The sequence below is a fragment of the Nestor notabilis genome, unplaced genomic scaffold (assembly GCF_000696875.1).
Source record: "Nestor notabilis isolate BGI_N333 unplaced genomic scaffold, ASM69687v1 scaffold30326, whole genome shotgun sequence".
Lineage (NCBI taxonomy): Eukaryota > Metazoa > Chordata > Aves > Psittaciformes > Psittacidae > Nestor > Nestor notabilis.
This window is the reverse complement of record NW_009934699.1, coordinates 1-21375: the sequence shown is the minus strand read 5'-3', so window position 1 is coordinate 21375 and position 21375 is coordinate 1. Positions and strand designations below refer to the sequence as shown.

Sequence of the window (21375 nt, the reverse complement as noted above, 5' to 3'; positions counted from 1 at the left end):
AAATGGGCTATGGTGGCTGGGCATAAAGCCCAGGGAATATTAGTTACAAGAGAAAAATACATGCAAGTTCTCCTCTTTTCTACGGAATTTCAGGTGTTTTTGTTCACCACCCCCACAACTCCCCCTTGATATGCATGTCTTAACCAAAGGGAGAATTCAGAGTCAACAATACCTTTTATTTTTCTATATATGTTCATCTCTGATTGCACAGGCACAAAATCTTCCTTTTACAATGCACATACTTCTGTGCTGAATGTTATAAATACATTGTACCAAAACACAGAACCTTCAGTAATGAAATTCTCTAATTCCCATCTTATTTGGTACCTGCCATTGCTTGTTTGCAACTGATTGTTTATAAGAGGGGTGTATTTATGGCAGTCATGGGGCAGTCACACAACCAAATTAGCTTTGGTTTGTAAAGAATTATCAACACTATCCATTCCATTTGTTAGAAAGAGGAGAACAGCTAATAAACTTTATTGTACAATATATTTGTCAAGTGTGTTTTTAATCAAAAGAAATGCAGGTGTTGTAGCATTTAAAATAATTGACTCGTACTGTAAGTGAAAATAATATGTTAAAGCAACACTGGTGACCAGACTGGGGCTAATGAAGTTATTACATTAAAAGCTGGTTTCGACTTGTGACACAAATATTGCTGGTGTTATGTGGAATGCTTAATATGACTTACAGTGAGTATAAGCTTCTGGCGTATGGCCCCAAGTAATTCTTGGTTTTCTAGAGTTGTGAAGTAGGTGTGCTGTCTTTCTGAGACTCCTGTCGATGGAAGTGCAGGTGTATAACATTGATGCAACTTTTGATAAATAACATCATAAATTTTTAAAAGAGTTAAAAGTGGACTATAATCTGCCTCTTTGAAAGTGTCTGATTATCCAAGGTGTGGAGTGAAACATCTTAAAACAGATCAATTTTAAAATAAATAAAATTTAGAAGGATCTAAATCTCAGCTATCCAATCTGCAAACCATAAATCTGAGATCTCTATACGGTATACCTGGGGGGGGAAGTTACCTATTACCTTTTTTTTTTCTTTTTTCTTCCCCCCCCCCTTCAAACCCCTCAGAGTCCTGTTCAGCTGAGTAGATAACTGAGGAATTGCTTTGTCATACACGGGGAGTGTCTGAATAACTTTCACAGAACTTTTCTCCCAGGTGTTTGTCATGTATGAGCCAGGTGTCATTGAATACTATACTCAGACTGAAGTCCACAGTACTTACCTTGCACTGTTATCACGCTAGTGTGAGAACGAGTCTTGAATCAAGAAAACCCAAAGGACTCTGGGGTATCTTCTTTGCATTTTTGGTTTTCTTTCTTTCAGCTGTTGTTCTTGAGCCCTGGCAGAGAAGTTGAAACTGACAGCGCTGGTGCTCCTAGTTGGCTTATTTTATCTTGTAATTTTTAGGATTTTGCGTTAATTAGTGTTTCTCTGGATCTCTCTCTTTTCCAGTACTGGGTGCTGCTATGTCTTTGATTCTTGGGAACGCTTTACTTTCTGTATTTTAAAGATACGTTTTACAATACATAAAATTCCAATTCCAGTTTAACAACTAGAATTATTAGGTAATCCAAATGGTGTCATACTGATGCATTATCATCTTACTTCTGCTGGCCCAGTGAAGGCACCATGTTTTTCTTCCCTGCCTGCTAACCCAACTATTTGTGACTGCTATACAGAAGCATGCTTGATGAAGTATTTGTTGCTCTTTAAGTTATATTAATAATTTCTCTTGCGGGCATTTTTGCTAAATTGTGCTGAAAATTAGGTTAAGAAATATAGTATCTCCTTAAAGCACAGAGTTATGAATAAAATAGGCAATTCAGCTAAATTATCATGAACTGTGCTTGTGTTCATCATAGAGGGGGTTGCATTCAGAACAGGTCTTCTGTACAAAAAGGCTGCTCCTTCACTTTCTGAACCTTTCCTGAAGAGGGTCAGAACCACCACAGGAGAGGCCTGGCACTGAATTCACTTCTTATTAATCTGGCCCTTGCAGTCTTAAGCAACTGGTTCTAGGACTATGCGTCAGTCTTCTCATCTGTATGTAGGCTCCACTGCAAGCATCTGAGGGCTGGAGAGATTAATCTAGCCAGTGGGAAGAGCACAGGAAGGATCCAAATAATAGCACTTCAAGCAACAAATTAATTATTAATTAATTCCAGATTGTCTGGGCAGCCAAGAATGAAAGCGAAGTCAAAGAGTTTTTATTTGAGAAAAAGGTTTGGAGGGGTCATTATCCATTTTTTTCTTTTTTCCCCCCAAACTTGAAATAGCAATTAATTGACTTAAACTCATCTGTTGTCTTACAGGTGCTAGTAGATGTTAAAGCTAGCAGCCAGGCCGAAGTGCAGTCAAATAGCTATGTAACTAAGTCCTGAAAGCACCTCTGCTGGATGCACAGACTGTCTGGAGGACGCACACAGTTGTGCTTTTCATACATGCTCTCTATACAAGATGGTGAAGATGTGTGCATGGGGATTCGTGGCAGCTCAGAACCGTTCTTCTTCTGGTAGCTGGGTGCTGAGCTGAGAAATGGCAGTCAACAGAGCAAGGCAGCATTAAATAGCTTTTATCTAAACAAAGTGTTACAGGCCACTGCAGTTCATTGACTAAGGGGAAATGAAAAGAGCTGCACAAATGAGTGTTGCTCTGTAAAAGCTACTCTAAAAGTCACAGCAGCTTTTAATGGAGCTATTGTCAACAGAGTTTTTTTTCTTTCTGAGAGAGAGAAGCCTTCCTAGGCCTTCTCTAAAACCTTAAAAAGAAAAAAACAAACTACTTCAGCTACGTCATAGCACTTGCTATTAAATTTTAGGAGATGCGCACTTAGCACGCACTGAACCACCTGTAGAGTGTACAGGCTTCACTGTTCTAAAAGCCTGGATTTCTTGTTTTGGCTTCATGAAATTCATGGCAATGCTAGAAATGTGGTAAAAAAGTGACCATCGGCTCTGTCAGATGAAGTGTTTAGTCTGAATCTACTTTTGCTTCCTGAGCCCAAACATGTAGGGTATACACAGAACTCAAGATGAGGATTTCTTTACACAGCCTTGCCTTACCCCTAAAACTGGGGTGTAGCTGTTTATCTAAGTCTATAGGTGGTGCTTAAAGCAGTAACGGCCTCTCATTGGTGCCTCAGATATTTTGCAATTTCCTAGTCTGAATGTTTTTGCAAATGTAGAGGCAATGTGAAGAGAGGTAGACTTTTTTTCCAACCCCCGTGGTCATTACGAAGTGACGTGCCAAGGTAAGCAAGATAAATTGTTGAACAAAGTGCACCTGCAATTGAATGCTGCTGATTTTCAAAGAACAGGCTGGGGAGAGCACGCTTGCAGAAGCCTTGGTCTCTGAGGGTTCTGAAGGCTGGAAAAAAGCACAAATCACAAAATTTTCACCATGAAGTGCTATAGAAGTGTCTTCTATCTTCTCTTCTTTAATGCTGGTAAGTGCCCTCCAAAAACTATTTCTGTCCTTGGGGTTGCCTCCTGTGTGATATGACAGAGCAGAGGGAAACTGGAACTGTTCAAAACCAATCTCATATGGCCAGGAAAAGAAAAGGAAAGAATGAATAGTAAAAATAGTAAAGGAGTAGAAAAGCTGATTGGACACCATGTATGTGCCTTGACTCACTGGTGTTAAATGTTGTATTTCCTCAGCACTTAAACTACTTCTTTTGGTTCAGTGGTATTTGTTTCTCACAACTGTGAACAGTTCTATGACACTTGTTTTGTAAAAGTAGGAATAATCAACTTATTCCACTTAATGCGCTGTGCAACATGTTGGCTTTTTCCTGTCATTCCCAAATTCTAATGGTGAATGCTTTTAATTTCACTGGCGGTGTAGATGCTGTTTCTGAAGCACTCAGTTGTTCTCCAAGAAGAAGATATTCTACTTAATTATTTTTTATTTTTTCATTGTTTCCGTTGAAATTCTTTCCCAGTGTATTTATTAGTAACTATTTGATAAGATGTTAGACAATTTGTACTGTTACTTTCAGCAAAGGAGTTAATTGGATATTTGCCACTGTTAAGGTTGTGTGTGTGTTTAGGACCTTGAGTGTATTTTGAAAGGAAGTTGCCAGCTCCTGCCATTTCATGCTGTATGTACATCTACACATATACAGAAGGTCTGTGCGTTCAGAGACTGATCCACTGGTTTAAGATGTTCTTGGTTGGCAGTAGGAAGAGAAGCTAACTACAGACCTTGTCTGTGCTCAAGCCCACTTCAGCTTGGTTGACTTTTAAAGAAGGACACGGGAAATTGCCCAGGATCCAGCTTTTTCCTGATCAACAGAGTTCAGCAGTTTAGAAAGGGACAAATTAATTGCCTCTTTCAGATGAGTGAGGAAGAAAGCAACAGATTCATGCTGTTTCACTATTTTGGCTGAAATACAGGGCTTTGTTTCATGTTTCAGGTGTACATGGATGATGATTTCTTCATACAATTCATGCATTATCTTCTTTGTGTTTACATCTAAAACCAGAATGCTAAGGCCAAAGAATGGCTCTTACTGGGATACTGAGACCCCAATTTAATTTCTGTTTGCTTGTGTTTAGAAGGAAAACCTAAGGTTCTTCCGCTTGCCCCAAGAATTTAATGGTGAAAATTTCACCCAGGTGAATGAGGCAGATGTTAAGTTTCCATGAGGTGGCTTTTTACCATGCCCCTGTTGTGCCTTTCTTCTAACCATCTGGGTTGTCAGAATTGCTGTAACTCAGAAGCGGGCAGTTGTTTCTCCCTCTACTGGCAGATGCTACCATGAAAACTTCCTGTAAGCTTTCCAAGTCTGACTTTGATGTTTGTTGACAGCAGTAGAATTGGCTCCGAGTTGCAGTGGAACAGCAAGCTAAAGCCTCTGTTTCAGTATCAGGTGCAAAACAAGTACATGAAAAATAACTTACAGCAGACTCTGAATTGAAATTGTAGAAAAGCAATGGAATGTGCTGCCCTCTGCTTACAGAAATGATCTGTTGCCTGTTTGTCAGCATAAACCATACTTTCATATGCATTTTATGTACAGCTGCACTGTTTGTGTGTATCCTTAAAAAAACAACCAAGCATTTGTAGCTTTGGCACATAAAAGGATAACGTTTGGGCCTGCTGAAAGACACCTTTCTTCACTGATTAATGGAGTCTCTGCTACTAACTTGAGTCTCACAGAACCGCTCTCCCCTTTTGTGACTGTGAAAAACTTTTTTGAGTGTTTTGAAGGGACAAGTTTACTTTTCTGTTTTTTCTAATAGGTCTAGTGGCAAGGCTCTTGAGCACCTAAGATTGCTTTCTGTATTTGGACCAGAAAGGGCTGGGGCAGGGTGCCAGGTACTAACTAGTAGTGCTTGAGACAGTTGTCTTTGACCAGTCTTTTTGGTTTTGTAGCTTATCATTTTAAATAATAATTTCAAATACTTTTGACTCAAGATGATGTATTCTGCATGGTTTTAAGAAAAGTCTGGACACCATGACCTGTTCCACAGTAGCTATATTTCTTATGTCAGAAACAAATGTCACTGGGTTTCAGTATCTGAGTATAAACGTATTTCTAGTCCAAAAAACTTCATGTTAACCTGGATGAAAGTAGAAATTGTCTCTAAAGACTTACTGTTGAAAGAGCCCTGATTTCTTTGTGTTTTGGGTGGAGGAACGGAATAAAAAGGTTGGCTGTTCAGGAACCTTTAAATGGTAAGCTCTGTAAAGAAGGCACTGGCGTGTTTTTATAATGTTTTCTCTTGATGTTGTCTTTGCAGCTCTCTGCCTGGAACATATCCGGTGGTGCAGTGTTTCTAAGCAAGAGCTTTCCAAGTGTAATGACATGAGTAAGGCCTTTGGCAGGGCTGGCATCCTTCCTCCTCTGGAGTGTACAGAGGGGGGGTCAGCTGCTAACTGTACCCAGATGATCAAGGTGAGTTCCGAGTGACAGCAGTGTGATTGATTTAATTTCCTTGTGTGCCTCACAATAATTGAATGGTGAGTTACACAGCTCTGCAGTGAGTTTCTGATGATCCAGACAGCTCACCATATGCTTCCTGGCATTCATGTCTCTGAAAAATCAAAGTATAGGTTTTAAAAAAGTCATAAAGGTGCACGTGTGAATCTGAATGTCAGAATGGCCCCGTGTCATCTCTTTGGCTAGTGGCGTATGGCCAGTCATTAGGAACACAGCAAAGGTCTTAAATATTTCTTCCCAAATGCTGATCTTTAGTTTGGGAATTATGTCAAATTTATTTAGCAGATACTTAGGATGGAATGAAGCTATAAGGTGCAGACAGTAGTTAAAGCTGTGCTGCTGAGCCTGTAAGTAGATTGTATTTCAATAAACTCTGTATGAAACTCCCATTTCAGGGTCCCATGATGGAAATTGCTGTGTATAACAGAGTTGAGATGAGTGTAAGGCCAAATCAAATCTCCCAATACCAGAGTACAAAAGAGACAAAACAACAAGTAGGGTGAGCAGAGGGCATGCAAACCCAGCTGTATCAGTTCAGGTGCCCAGAGCATGCTTAGTTTCCAAGAGCAGCACAGCTCCAGGGAAGGTTTTAAAGACTGTAAACATGTGGCTTTTCAAAATGATGTATGGAAAATAATTCCCTGGGAGGCAACAAGTGGATATTGGAGGAAACATGGAGGCAGTCATGGCTGTCTTCACTGGCAGAGTGTGGGGGCAGAGGAGGATGGCTGGCTGTGCTAATAAATAATATTATTTGTGTATCCTGTGTACAAATGCCAAAAAATCAGGGTTTTGTGGAGAAAATGCAGCCTGTCAAGGACAAGAGGTTCAGAGCCAGAAAATGGGGCCCAGCAGAGTAATTTGAAGGGAGATGAGGCAAATTGTTTTCTGGCCAGAAAAAAGGAACAAATTCCTGAAATTGGAATCTTGTAATTTTTTGTCAACAGAAGCAGAAGGGTTGTCTGACTACTAAAGCTACCTCATTGCCGCTTGATAAATTCTGTTCTTGAGTTAGGGAATCAAGACTGTATTGAAAAATGTTAGAAGCAGATACCAATACATGTGTGGATCTTGCCTTGGGATTACATGGGAAATAATTTCTAATGTCAGATTTTGGGATTACATGGGAAATAATTTCTAATGTCAGATCTTCCTAAAACTGCTGATGGCTGCATTCCACAGAAGGACCTGTTAGACTCTGCAGAGAGATTATTAAAAGGCCTGATTAGTGTCTGCTTCTGACATCCAGTACACACAGAACTGCATTTGTAAGTCACTTCAAGCAGCAGGCACCTATCTGAAACCTTGGATTCCTATAAAACTTGATTAGCTGAACTCAGAAACCTACAGGCAGATAGCATAAGTAGCTTTCTGATAAAATGAATCTTCACTGTAAGGCTTCAGATGAGGCCTTGTCCTTGTGACCTCTTTTTTTCTTGTTCTAATAATCTGCTGAATGTTTAAGCTGGCCAACTCTGCATAGGACTGTGTGGAACCCCTGAGTCCGTGTCTGCACTGAACTCTGCTCCTTGAGGCCAAAAAGGGAGTGCGACGCAGTGGCTGAAGAGGCAGAAATAGCAGTTTTATAACACTGCATAACTTGGACTTGGTCCTGTGAATGTGTTAGCACATGGATAAAGTAAAAACCTTTTTATTTGAAGGTGTTTAAAAATTGAGAAATGTCTAAATATTAACCGAGGGAACCAGGCAATATTTAATGTGACCAGAGCTGTTCTTCAGCAGGTCTTTCAGTACTTCTGTAGGTAATTCTCAAATGTTGTGACACAGAAATAAAGTCCCTCCAAAAATAATTAACAGGCACATAACCTTATTATTAACATTAACCACAGCACATACACCTATTTAAAAAGTAAACTATATGTGGAATTATCCTATACTTTTGAGAAATGTATTGGCAAATGCTTGCTACAAGAAAAAAATAAATACCCATACAGTTGCTGATATGCAACCTCAGCAGTGATTGTATGCATCCAAAAGAGAAGTCTGTAGCCTGTGAACTACTTCACATTAAATACAATAGGCACTGTTTCTCTCTTGTTCTGTTGTTTATACACAAGCTGTTGATAGGAGGTGCAGCTTTCCAATGTAGGTGACATTGGAAGTACGTCCACATAACACAGTCCTTGTCCTCTGTGGCCAGCCTTTGCCATTCTGTATGTTCTGTATCTCGTCTATCACCAACTCCAGAAGCTCATTTTGTTCTGAGGGTAGGGTCTTCTTAACTCCCACCTCCTCTTCTTCCTCTCACTGTCAGGTGTTTCTTCTAAACAGCTGACCGTATTTGATTCCTAAACTTTTGTCCTGTGCTCTGACTCTCACTGATGGACTGTCAGATATGGTTATTCCAGAAGGATTGTGTTTGCTCTTTAAGATGCAAATATCTCTCAACACAGCTCCTCTCCAGGTTCCTTTGGAGCTTTGTTCAGCTCTGTGAAAGACAAGCAACACTCAGGACATCTGTTGTTTCAACTAATTAATAAATATCTTTTTTTCTCCCTTGAACCAAGTAAGTAAAATAATTCAAATTACATGGCAACTTCAAATCTGATTTAGGTGCCAACATCAATGTACTACCTATGCTCTCACATGATCCCTTAGAAAAATTTCAAGCTTTTTGTGTGGCTCAACGCGTGGGAAATTGCTGTGTTATACTGGGCAGCACAGTCTTAGCCCTACCCTAACCAATGCTCAACAAACTGCCATGGGATAGGTAAACTAATTACCTCTCCAGTGCTGAACCAGAGGTTAAGCAAACTGATAAGAAACTTGCGATTACCTTAGAAATGCAAAATGACAAGCTGCTGATTATTTTCTCGGCAATATCTTGTCTCTGTGCAAGATGCCCTCTCCGAACTTCCACTAGGTTTGGTACACAGTGCAAGTCAGATTCAGCTGGTCAGAGGAAGGTATAGCAGTTTCCTAGTCCTTGATGCCATGGGAAGTCCCATCCTGTGCTATCCAGAGCAATCTTGCATCTGTAGCAGGATTCCATTAGCTTGGTGTTACAGTCAGCTGAAAAGATACAGTATTGTTGGACAACTTCCCAGCAGTGGGTACCCCAGATTTGTACTCCCCCACTTTGAGCAGTCTTTTTAGATGATTTCCTCCTCCAAAATGCCATCTTCTCCCCCTCTCCCGCATGTGTGGCTGTTTGTCTGCTGAGGTACAAGCCAGCAAGCTTTAGGGTTGCTTTTGAGTACACTTTGGCATTCAGATTTTGCAGCCTCAGAAGACATTACTTCAAACTATCTGTGTATGACTTCAAAATGTATTTATTTAAGTCTTCAACCTTTGGGGCAGTAGCTGTAGAAGTGAATATAAGTCGAAATTGATGGGCTTTAAGATTCATCACAGAGTTGCAGGATCCATTTCTAATATTCTTTTGGACTATGAAGACTAGTGAGGCCATCACAGTCGAGGGGTAGTTTCTGCATTATTTTTGAAGGAAGGTGGCTTTGAAGTTATAAAATCCCTCTTGGTAATTGTTCTTCAAAAATTTGAGTGCCCTTAAAAGAACTTTTTGGAGAAAACTCACAAATGCAGATTAAGGGGTGGCTTCTCCTAAGTTCACGTGTACTCTGCCTCTGGCTGTTGAGAAATACGCGTAAGTGAGCTTCAGCCTGTATTCTGCCCTTGTGTCTGCACAGGATCATTTGGCAGATGCAGTGACACTGGATGGTCGTTTGATTTACCAGGCTGGAAAGGAGCATGGTCTGAAACCTGTGGTTGGGGAAGTATATGATCAAGGTATACTCCAAAGTATTTTTAGATTACCTAACATGAGCTTTTTCTTACGCATTTTTACTGTTTCCATTTTATTTTCGGGTCTTCCTCTTGATGACTCTAAACAGTAGGTAATGGTCAGGTTCCCTCTTAGATGTTCCTGCCCGTAACAGAATGTGTGTGGGAAACAGGAGACGCAGGGCTGTGGCAGCGTCTGTCCTGAAACAGTTACATCTAAGTAACCATTCCTGTAATAGGTTTGTTGGGTTGTCCTTTGTTTTGGCTCTTTTTTGGTATTGTCTTGCTACTTACTGTCTTCTCAGTTCCATACTTGGCAGATAAATTAATGAGTTGCAAAGCATAAATTGTTATTAGGTTTATCTTGCAATCCCATAAATTAGAATTATTACATTTTAATAGTGTATATGATTACCTGCTGGAAGAAAGGAAGTGATCGATTCTGCCCTTTATCTGGGTGTCCTAAAGCTTTGAGCTCCTTTCAAGACAGAGACAGTAATTAAGTGGTGACTTGTCATCCTGACTAAGAACTCAGTATCATCAACCTGTTTGTGTAGTTCAGAGCTGGAAGATGTCCCCCTTAATTTTCAGAGACTCAAGGCAAGGAACAGCTCTGGAAGCTGTCTGCAGACAGTGGTGTCCCACCACGGTTGTGAGATGCAGCTGGGTCTCACTGTCATCTGATCGAGGCATCCCAGCAGTGCCTGTTGGTCCTGCAGCAATTGTTAGCCATATCATGACCCTGGTGAGGGAACTGTACTTCAGTTTCTCAAAACCAAGCAGGCCTTATGATCCAGAAGGTGGCTATTTCCATTAGTCAGGTTGTGAGCTAACTGTATCTCACTGAAATGCTGCTGTGAGGCTATTGCTTTCTTCTCTTCCTATGCTGCAGAGATTGGAACTTCCTATTATGCCGTGGCTGTGGTAAGGAAGAGCTCCAACATCACCATCAACAGCTTGAAGGGTGTCAGATCATGCCACACAGGCATCAACAGAACTGCAGGCTGGGATGTGCCAGTGGGTTATCTAATTGACAGTGGGCGCCTGGCAGCAATGGGATGTGATCTTCCCACAGGTAGGAATTAAGGGCAAGGACCTGTTCTTCAGCAATGCCTTTCTATATCGTAGGCAGAAATGTGTGGCTGTAGCTGCTGTTTTGTTCCTTGGCTTTGATGCTGCTTGTGAAATGGAACAGACCTAACATCATTCTGATGAAGTCTGCAAGTTCTTTTCTTTTTTAAACTTGGAAAGCATCTTTTTAGAACAAAATGGTTTACCCCTTCTCAATGTTTTTAGAGATGTACTGGGTGGTTGTGTTAAAATGAGATAGTAGGATCTTGTTTTTCATTGCTAAAAATTTCTCATTCAAATTTCCCATTTAGCTACAAGTGAGTATTTCAATGCAAGCTGTGTTCCTGGAGCAAATGGTGCAAACTATCCCACATCCCTCTGTCAGCTCTGCAAAGGGGATTTGACTGGGCAGAACAAATGTGAACAAAATTCCCAAGAGCAGTACTATGACTACAGTGGGGCTTTCAGGTAAAAATCTTGTCTCTGTCAATATTTTTATCACTATACTTTATCCATAGCCATCATGTCCAGGCCTCACTGACAGGGAATTGAAGCTAGAGAGCTTCCAGCTGATCTTGCTGGAAAATCTGCTATTGCGTTAGAACAACCATGCTTTAAACCTAGAGACTGAGCAAATGTAATTCTAAACCCACTATTTCAGATATTAATACCTGAGCATTTAGATCAAATGGATATCTAGCACCTATAGTGGGCAGGGAAATCCCGTTGCTGTTTGCTTTGGCCAGCAGCTGGGAACACATTGACTTTTTTTTTCGGCAGGCTGTATCTTTCCCAGTAAAACCTGACGACCCTCGGAGTCTGAGCACTGAACTGCCGCCCTACTCAGCTATTTCAGTCATCCCACCTCAGCTGCACTGAATTATTGAGTTGCTCTGCTATCTATTTTTGCACACTAATCTTTCCCTTATTTTCTTCATGTCTGTGTGTTGTGTTGCAGCTCCCACTCCCTAAGCAATAGCATTAACTGAGCAAGGACAGAATTTGCTCATGCGAAACACTTGCTCCTCTCTGCAAGTTCCTCAAAAGATTGTGTGACTGCCTTAGACAGACAACTGTCCTGGACAAAGAAGGTCATGGTGTTTGTTGCAGGCAGCACTAAACATGTTGTCCATGTTCACCAAATGACAGTGACAGTTTACTTCATGCTCTGACTGCCACTGGTCTCTGCCTTGAGCAAAACTCTTAGCACAGGGAAGTAGGTCAGTGTCTGATGGAATGGAGCATCCAGCCTTCTGGCTGTCAACCAGCAGTGTCCAGTGCGTGGGAGCTGTGCTTTGTAATGCATCTTTGTGGTTGGATTTCTGCTTATTAGGTGTTTGGCTGAAGGTGCTGGAGAAGTTGCTTTTGTGAAGCACAGCACAGTGCCTGAAAATACAGATGGTGAGTAATCCAGAAGCTTGTTGAATAGCGGCTTCAAGGTCTGTAGTACAGGGTCTGTAATAGACAGTATAATGTCAAATGACTGATTTATTTGTATTGAGGAATCAGCAAAAAATCTTCTAATACCGAAAACAGATGTACCCACAGATGTGTGCACAAGGGGTAGAGGAGCCCATGTGATTTATTTTATTTATTTATTTTAAATTCTCGATAGTTTCAGTAAAGGTTAGAGCTGCTTCTGGAAAGAGCTTAAACTGCACTAAACTCTTACTTTTGTGCAGACCTTGGCTGTTTCACTGCTCCTGCCTACCAGGGATTTCAGCAGAGACTAGCAGAAAGTTAACAAGATGTTAACTTACGAAATCTACCTTGAGCATAACAGCACTTTAATATCGTGGGCCTGTCTGACCATCATTTACGGGGGGAGGGGAACAACCGAAAACATGTTACATGTGATCTTAGACTTAGGGATGCTGCAGACCCCAGTACAGTTCAGTGCGGTCTCACAAGTATTAAACTGTTTATTGTCTTATCGCAGATACAAGACTAAAGGACTGTGTAGAGGCATGGGATATATTTTGCAGTTGGGAATAGTTCAGTGACGCTCAGAGATGTGTGTTCTGCTCCACATGTGCATGTGATGCTTAGAGCAGACATGGGCCAGTAGCATCAGCCCTGCCTCATGTCTGTGCCATAACCATGTTCTGTCTGATTTCAGGCAGAAGTCTGTCTTCATGGGCACAGCAGCTTCGCTCCCAGGACTTCCAGCTTCTGTGCCGCAATGGCAACACAGCTGATGTGACAGAGTGGAGAACCTGCCACCTGGCCCGAATCCCAGCTCGTGCCGTGGTTGTGCGGCCTGACACGGATGGGACAGTCATCTTCCATCTCCTGAACCAGGGACAAGTAGGACACCATTTTTTCAGCAGTGCGTTGCATTTTAGAGGGCTTCTCCCACCCATCCAGCTGAATTGAAGACAGGATTATCTGGGCACCTTCAGCTCTGTGGGGTTGAAGGCGGATGGGGTGTCACATGTCCCATGTAGAGGCATGTCTTACAGGTGCTTTTTTTCTTTCTTTTATTATTCTGTTACAGCAAAGATTTAATGGGGCAGGCACCCAGTTTCAGATGTTTGACTCCGCAGACTATGGTGCCCAGAATCTTCTGTTCAAAGATACCACCACAGAGCTCATTGCAGTCACAGATCAGAATTACCAGGCCTGGCTGGGTGATGACTATCTTCATGCCATGCAAGCTCTGAGTTGCGACCCCAACAGTAGGTTGTCCTTAGATTCCTATTCATAACCAAGAACAAAGATAGCTGATAATAGAGAATATCTATACTCTGCTTTATTTTCTTCTGACTCTCGGAGGGTTATGACAAGATGCCAGTCTAACCTTTGAGCTTGGAGAAAGGGCACCATTTGACCTAGAAACATCATTACACAGCAGAGTACTTTCCTGTGCAAATTGACCCACTTTGTGTTATAAGATGCAGGCATTTTCTGCCCTTTCTGGTGTATGAGAGACATTAATCTGGTAAGATGCTACTGCTACCTGGTATTCTATTTCCTACGTGCCAATAAGGGGAAATACTAATATGCTGCTGTGTAAATCCTCAGGTAGTATATAAAGAATGTATGAATGGGAGAGAATTTCCTCCAGAAGCTGAAGAAAACCTCAGTTGCTCTTTACTGGAGTGTTATGGTCTTTTATACTATCAGAAGAATGTAGAAATTACTTGATGTGTATTCTGGCAAAGTCAGAAACACAGGTTGTAAGAATCCCTGCCTTGAAAGGCTTAATAATCATGACAACTGAGCCTCCCAGACCGCTCTGTGCTGTGGCAAAGCCCCTCCTCTCCTGACATGTCTCTTCTGGACATTGCTCCATGACTGTCAGATACGAGCAAGCCTGTGTTCAGGGTGGGGTTTCGCTGCACAAAACCAGCACGTTCTGGCTGCACTTAAAGGTCAGTGATCGTAGGAGTTCATGTTCCTTTGCTGTGGACAGGTTTGCAGTGTGGACGTACCACTAATCTGGAGAGCTCTGTGGTTCCTAATCAGGTGCAAGTGTGAGCTGGAGAGAAACAGAAGTAAACATTTTTAGTAACGTATAAGGTGCATATGTAACAGTAGGCAGTATCCCTGTGTGTCTGTTACAAAGAAAGTGAACTGTAGTATTTGCTTTTCTGTGCAGCACTGCCAGAAAGCCTGAGCTGGTGTGTTGTATCCACTGAGGAGATTTGGAAATGTAGTGAAATGGCTGTTGCCTTTAAGAAGAAGAATTTGAAACCAGCAATTCAGTGTATTTCAGCCAAGACAAAGGAAGAGTGCATGGAGCTGATCCAGGTAGGCTGCTACAATCCTTGTGCAGTAAACTAGATTAATGCAAGGTGCTTTCTGCTGGGTGGATAGAATCACAGATACGTGCACTTAGGTGACCAATAGAAATACTGGATTTCAAGGAGGTGATCTGTTTTTCACATGATATGGATGGGCCTGGACCTTGATGACCTTCAGTTGTGATGAGGGCACTGTTGCCAATCTCACTCAAACCTGTATGTGTTAAATCTCCTGTCCCCATTTCATTGATGATGCTTTATGCAGGTTTTAGGAGGTTTCTTTAGCAGCATATTGGCTTTTTGCTGTCAGACGTGCCCTTTGAGATGCAGCAGGTGTGATGCTAGAGGTGTAATTGTAGCAGGGAAGGTATCTGCTGTTTTTTCTCAGAAATCCTAAATTTTACTTTATTTTCCAGAAAAAGGAGAGTGATGCTGTAGTTTTGGGTGGAGCTGATATTTACACAGCTGGGAAGATACATGGCCTTGTACCAGCTGCCGGAGAAAGTTACTCTGGTAAGAAGGTCAGGAAATAAAAATGCAGACTGTATTTTTCCAGGTTGTTTGGCAACAGCTCTAAAAGCACAGCCTCTGTTCCTAGCCTTGCTGGGAAAGCTGTTTGCAAAGGAAATGAGAATTACTATCCTCACATCATGGGTAGAGGAGGAAATAAATATGGGACAGGTTCCTACAGTGAGTTTGTGACAACTTTTCTCTCTCCTGCTGCAGGACCAGATTGAATCTTTGGCAGTTTTGAGTCTTAAACCTCTTTATCTGTCTTCTCAGTTCTGAAAAAAAAAACTAACCAAACTTTACAATGGGAAAAAATAGTATTCACAAAATCAAAATATTTTTAACAGAAGCAGAAATACGTAATTTACACAGTAGATTCTAGTTAGAAACAAATTCTTCCTGTCAGTGTGCCTGCTTCAAAGTCACCAATGACGAAAGAGCTTCTGTCACTAAGGCAGAATTTCAATATGCTGTAAAACTCATGGAAATTTTAATACAAGTTTGAAGTTTTCACATGAAAAAGACTTCTTAAAGCAGTTTTGCTAAGTCACTAATGACCCAAATGTTGTTTTTCGGAGGATGTATTTATAAGAGCTGGTATTAACATGAACACTTTCATGTTTGTCTCTGGATTATTCATTACAAGTGCATAGCAGTACGTATGTAGGCTAGAAGCAAATGCAACATTGTCAAGTAGTAGAAATGAAGAGTGATTACATGTACATTCATACTTCCTGACTAGCTGATTGTTGGTGCAATTGAAGCTGGCACAGATAAGTGTAATGGATCTGTAGATGATCACCAAGCAGTGGGAATGGTTAGAGGAAGCTGTAATGTTTTTGGTTTTTTCTGAAAGCTGATGACAACAGCAATGCATACTATGCTGTGGCATTAGTGAAACGAAATCTGACCAATGCATTCACCATCAGTGACCTGAAAGGGAAGAAGTCCTGCCACACAGGACTGGGGAGAACTGCTGGATGGAATATCCCCATTGGCATACTAATTAAGAGAGGTATTATTATGACCAGAGACTGTAATATTCCTGAAGGTAAGACAACAGTACTATCTATCAAGAATACATTAACAGTCTAATGATAAACTTGCATTAGGGAAGTAATTTTGGCATTTCATAGCTCTGTATTAAGCTTATCTGTTTGCGAAGGGATGTTGTGTTTTTAACATAACAATTTGAAGTTTTAAGTTTGCCACCAGAGTAGACTAATGGAGGGGTCATACTGAGAAGGTTATATCTAACATGGAAGTATTCCTTCCCTTTATGACAAAATCATTGGCTAATTTATGTTGGAATGGACCTTTGGAGGTCATCTAGTTCAGTCAACTTCTCAGAGCAGGTCCAGTTAGATCAGATTGCTCAGGCCTATGTCTGGGCAGGTTCTGAGTAAGAACTAGGATGGAGATTACACACAACCTCTCTGGATCCCTGTCTCAGTGTTCATCTGTCCTTGGTATGAAGAAATTGTTTCTTCTAACTTACCAGAATTTTCCTTCTTGTAACTTTGGTCTGTTGCTCTTCATCCTTTTGTTCTGCATCTCTGAGAAGGATCTGGCTCTGTCTTCTTGGAAAAACCTACTATGTAAATGATGACAGCAATATGCTATTAGTTGCCTTTATCTCAAGGCTGACCAAACCCAGCTCTCAGCCTGGTAACTGCTGAGTGATGCGCTCCAGCTCTCTGAGCATCCTACTCTCCTTCCACCGTACTTGCTCTAGAATGTCAGTGTCTTTCTAACACCCTCTAGGTGGTACTTCCAGCTCTGGGATATCATTGCAGTATATGATGTATCCTTGTCCTGAATATTATTGTTTTTTTTCAACCTGGTTTTAGTAGTGGAGCAGTGTAGCACAAGAAAAGGATCTATGACCACAGATCGTAGATGTGAATTTTCCTTGCCTATTTCCTACCTCCCAGGAAGCTCTTCGGTTTCATTACATAATCAGCAAAACGGTGCTTTAAAAATATTTTAGAAGTTGTAGTTTGTGTAGGCAAACTGTAAACAAAGGCTGCTGTAACTCATGTTTCTAGTGTTCTACTGAAATCTGCATTGTTTGTAACTTCATGGCAGTGTAACTACCTTTCTGATGAAGAGCTCATGCTTTTCACTCATTACATTGGTTTGGCTTTCTTTCCCCAGCTGTCAGTGAGTTTTTCTCTGCCAGCTGTGTGCCTTCAGCTGAGCAGGACAATTACCCATCAAAACTCTGTCAACTATGTATTGGAGATAGTAGTGGAAACAATAAATGCAGTGCAAGTAGCCAAGAGCGCTACTACAGCTACAGCGGAGCCTTCAGGTAATTAATACTTACAGTTGTTACTTAGTCTGTCAGCTTGTCAAAATGCAAGGAGGATCTGTTTTCAATCCCAGTCAGCAACAAATGGTTATCATTGCTACAGTGGGATGGTTTGTCCTGTAAATGAAGTGGGACAAGTGTCCCCAGATGTCTTTAGCAATACAGGTATGTCATAAGGCATTACATTAATGCCAAAGCCTTTTGCCAGCTTCCTGGCCCACAGCCGACCAGATGACCAAGAGCCAAATCCGTATGTCTGTTCACAGAGCATAGGCACCCACCTAGTGAGGACCAAGCGGATTGTCATCAGTCTCCAGTCTTGCTTTAATCTAGTGTGACAGACAGTCTGCTACTCTGAGTGGTCAGGTCATGCATAAGGAGCTTTAGCAGGGAAACAGGCAAATAGAAACCAGAATCTGACTGCTTTAAGTCCATGCTGAGAGTGGTAGGCTAGGGACAGGGAGCCAGGAGTTGGGTCTTCACTACCCCTTACTCACTGGTGGCTGTATGTGAAGGTAGGTTTTTGAACAGCACAAGCAACTATGGCCATTGTTCATATATCAAATCCTCTTCAAATGTGTTAAAGGTACAGGGGAAATAGTATGAAATGAAATAAATACTTTGTGTAACAGTTGGACATGTGTATATGGGACTATAAGCAAATACTATGAAACTTTCATATACAGAAGATGCGCTTCCTTTTCCTGACCTGCACCTCTGAAGGTCATGGTGCATGTAACACCTGGCAGCAAACTGTCTTCTTCCAGCAGTGGGAGAGACTTAAGCAGCAGCTGCCTGGCAAATATGGAAGTGTTAGACTTAGATGACTACTTCTTACAGATCTGTTTAGTTGTGTCCAGCTGCTCTGCTAGGGCACATGCCTTACAGGCAAACTCTGGATCCTCTGCTGTACTTCACCGATCAACAGAGCTAGCTACCAGTCACCAAATGAATAGGCAACAAATGCTGATTTTGCTTATTAACTTAGAGTCTGGTGCATTTGTTTGCAGGAATGTGTGTAAAAAAAATTGCATTGTAAACCTATCAGTTACTAGGAAAAAAATGTGGTTCACATAAAGACGCCTTGAATTTAATTTTTACATCTTATTTCCTACAGGTGCTTGGCACAGGACTCTGGGGATGTGGCCTTTGTGAAGCACTCGACAGTATTTGAGAACACAGATGGTACTTAGTTTTACATATCTCTTCATTGTAATTCAGTTATTTTTCTTCTAAAGCATTCAATGACTGACAATGGCCAATTTCTTTTTCTTAGGTAAAAACACTGAAAGTTGGGCCCAAAACTTGAAGTCCAGCGATTTCCAGTTACTGTGTCCAAATGGTGCCCGTGCTGAAGTCACACAGTTTGCTGAGTGTCACCTGGCTCAGGTGCCAGCTCAGGCCATTATGGTTCACCCAGACACCAGTGTTTTTGCTCTATATGGACTACTGGACAAAGCCCAGGTATAAATAATTCATTTATTCTATAGGGCAGCTGTGATTCATCTAAGACAGACAGAGGATAAAGACAACAGGGCTATACTGCCATATTATGACCCCTGCATCATGGCACTGGCAGCATCTGCATTGTACAGAGCCCTGTTGTTTGAGTGGGATGGAGAAGGTAAAATACAGCCCGTGTAATTCTTGTAGTAAACCCACCCTGCTGCATAAGGGATTTCCACATTTTGCCCAGCCAGTGGTTTCAGTAATTTTCCTGGAGCTGGACATGTTTTCCTAAACTGCATGACTTTGAAATCTACAAGAAATTGACTACATGCTAACACTTCTTCCATCCTGGAATTTTCTTAGGACTGCAACAGAATGTTGCTGGGTATATTTAAGCTGCTGCCATGTACAAGGTAAACCATCTAGTAGTATCATGCCTGGCTGCCACAGCTGGGTTCCTGTCAGTATAGTTTAAAAGCAATACTGAGTATCTCCATGTTATGCCCCAGTAATTTCTGTAACTCCTGTGCAGCCAAACCCTCTATTACACAACAATATTTAGACAGAAGATTTTTTTTTTTAAATACAGCCCTTTCCAGATAGTAATGGTGGGGGAGGAGGGGGGAGGAAGGCAAAATCACAAATGCTGTTCTTGTAATTGCCGGTGGCAGAATTCTGTATTCATCTACTGGAGCGTCTAAAACTAAATGCATAAGAGAGATCCTGCTATTGTGCATGAACATTTCACCTACAGTTCCTGTCATCTTTCCTGTTGTATGAGGGCAATGTGGCACCTAATCTTGCTTGCAAAATACTGAAAATTTTGTATTATTTTCAGGTTTACTTTGGAAATAGCAGCAATGGAAATGGATTCAAAATGTTTGATTCTTCAGCTTTTGAAGGAGAAAACTTGATCTTTATGGATTCTGCTGTAGCGATCGTGCCAGTAGGAGAGAGGAGGACATATGCAGAATGGCTGGGGAGTGAATATATTGAGTCCCTTGAAGGGATGCAAGCACCACAGCGCTCTGGAGCAAGTAATAAGATAAGACAATACCTACTCATGGCTACCATCATTCCCCTCCTTATTTTATGTCAGACACAAGGCTCAGACTAGTGTGGTCCAAATGGCAACTTCCAGGCCACCTCTGCCCTACTGCCTTTTGTTCATAGCTGCTGTTTGGATAACATATTGTGCTGACGTTTGAATGCCTCTTCCTGCCTCTTTGCAGGGCATGTGCTAACAGCACCTGCTCGTCAGGGAAGTGGGCTGTGGCTGGAAGCTGCCCCTGTCTGTATGGATGGGGTAGAATTAGGGGCAGAGGCCAGCAATACAGTGTCAGTGTGGTTTACAAGACCAGTCAAAAACGAGAGCATCTCTGCCTTTTTTGCTCATGTTGAACCACACTGGGCTGGAGGATTCCCAGGTGGTGTTAGTTTCTGTCCTCTTGAAGAATTTCTGCATCTTGGAGGGCTTTATCAACAATCTTGACTAGTGAATTCTCTCTGGCCTCCTGGCTGGTTACGTTCAGACTCCTACGTCCCTTCCTATCCTATCCCTATCCTATCCTACCCTTGCTGGGGGCAGCAGTTCCTCCTGAGCTCTGCTGCCAGAAGAGGTGAGTGCAGAGAGGACAGACAGGCTGTGGACAGAGACAGCCTGCAGTCTGGAATACAGCTTCTGCTACAGGCAAGGTCTTCCACCTTCCAGCAAAAGAATATAGGGGGAATCTCCAAAGTCACTGGATGACAAAGAAGGCCACAGATACTTGGAGGGGACTACCTGTTGGCAGAGACAAGAACGAAGCCAAATGTGTGCATCCAGTGAGCTTGTTGACTTTCCTCAACCCATACTCACTGCTTGGGAGAGACATCATCTGCCTGTGACCTTCAATTTGATGCAGTCTCCATCAAGAGGCTTGTGACTGTCCTCCTTCCATCCACATGGAGTTACCTTGAGTGCCTGTGCATGAAACTTGTATTTCACTATTAGTGAAAACAGTTCACCTCCTGATTAACCGTTTCTGTATCTACTTGCTTGTAGCATTTGGTTTTTATTTTTATTCCTAGCTGCAATAACAACTTGTTGCTGTGTTGCTGGCAGGCACCATCCTCCTGGCTACACCTACCACCCCATGATCCTGAGATCAAAAGACATTCAGTGTAATAAAAAACTGATAGAACCAGATGATAATACTAATGTAAATTAGCGAAAATAACAAATAAACATGAGCATTACAATTCATCCGGACTTCAGCCTGATCGCTAAACTACTCCTTTTCTCACTTTTCTGGGAAATCACCTGGGAAGCCTGTTGCTTCCCTGCCCGCGGTGCGGGGCAGAGCCAACGCTCGGCCGCCTCGGGGGTTGGTTTGGGTGCGGGGCTGTGCCGCAGCCCCAGACCCCGGTTACTGCCAGATGCTCACCCAGATGTGGCTATTGCCGTTTCCCCTGTCTCACGTTTTCGGCCGCTGCTGCACCAGCTGCTCTCCCAGGCGCACGGAAAAGCCGCTGCACCCGCGGGACGGACGGCGCTGCGCATGCGGCGAGGGCTCCCG

The 21375-nt window shown here is 42.0% G+C and overlaps 1 protein-coding gene across 1 annotated transcript; it reads left to right on the top strand.

Annotated features, from left to right (window-relative positions):
* Positions 1-3260: 3260 nt before the first annotated feature.
* On the top strand, positions 3261-20956 carry LOC104400152 (melanotransferrin-like). The gene is given in 17 exon segments (XM_010017490.1): positions 3261-3463; positions 5766-5920; positions 9634-9733; positions 10620-10802; positions 11110-11266; positions 12132-12199; positions 12918-13105; positions 13296-13476; positions 14400-14551; positions 14961-15057; positions 15911-16105; positions 17212-17368; positions 18486-18553; positions 18645-18832; positions 19656-19854; positions 20888-20900; positions 20902-20956. Coding segments are annotated over 17 exon segments (2202 nt in total). The 5' UTR covers positions 3261-3417.
* Positions 20957-21375: the final 419 nt, after the last annotated feature.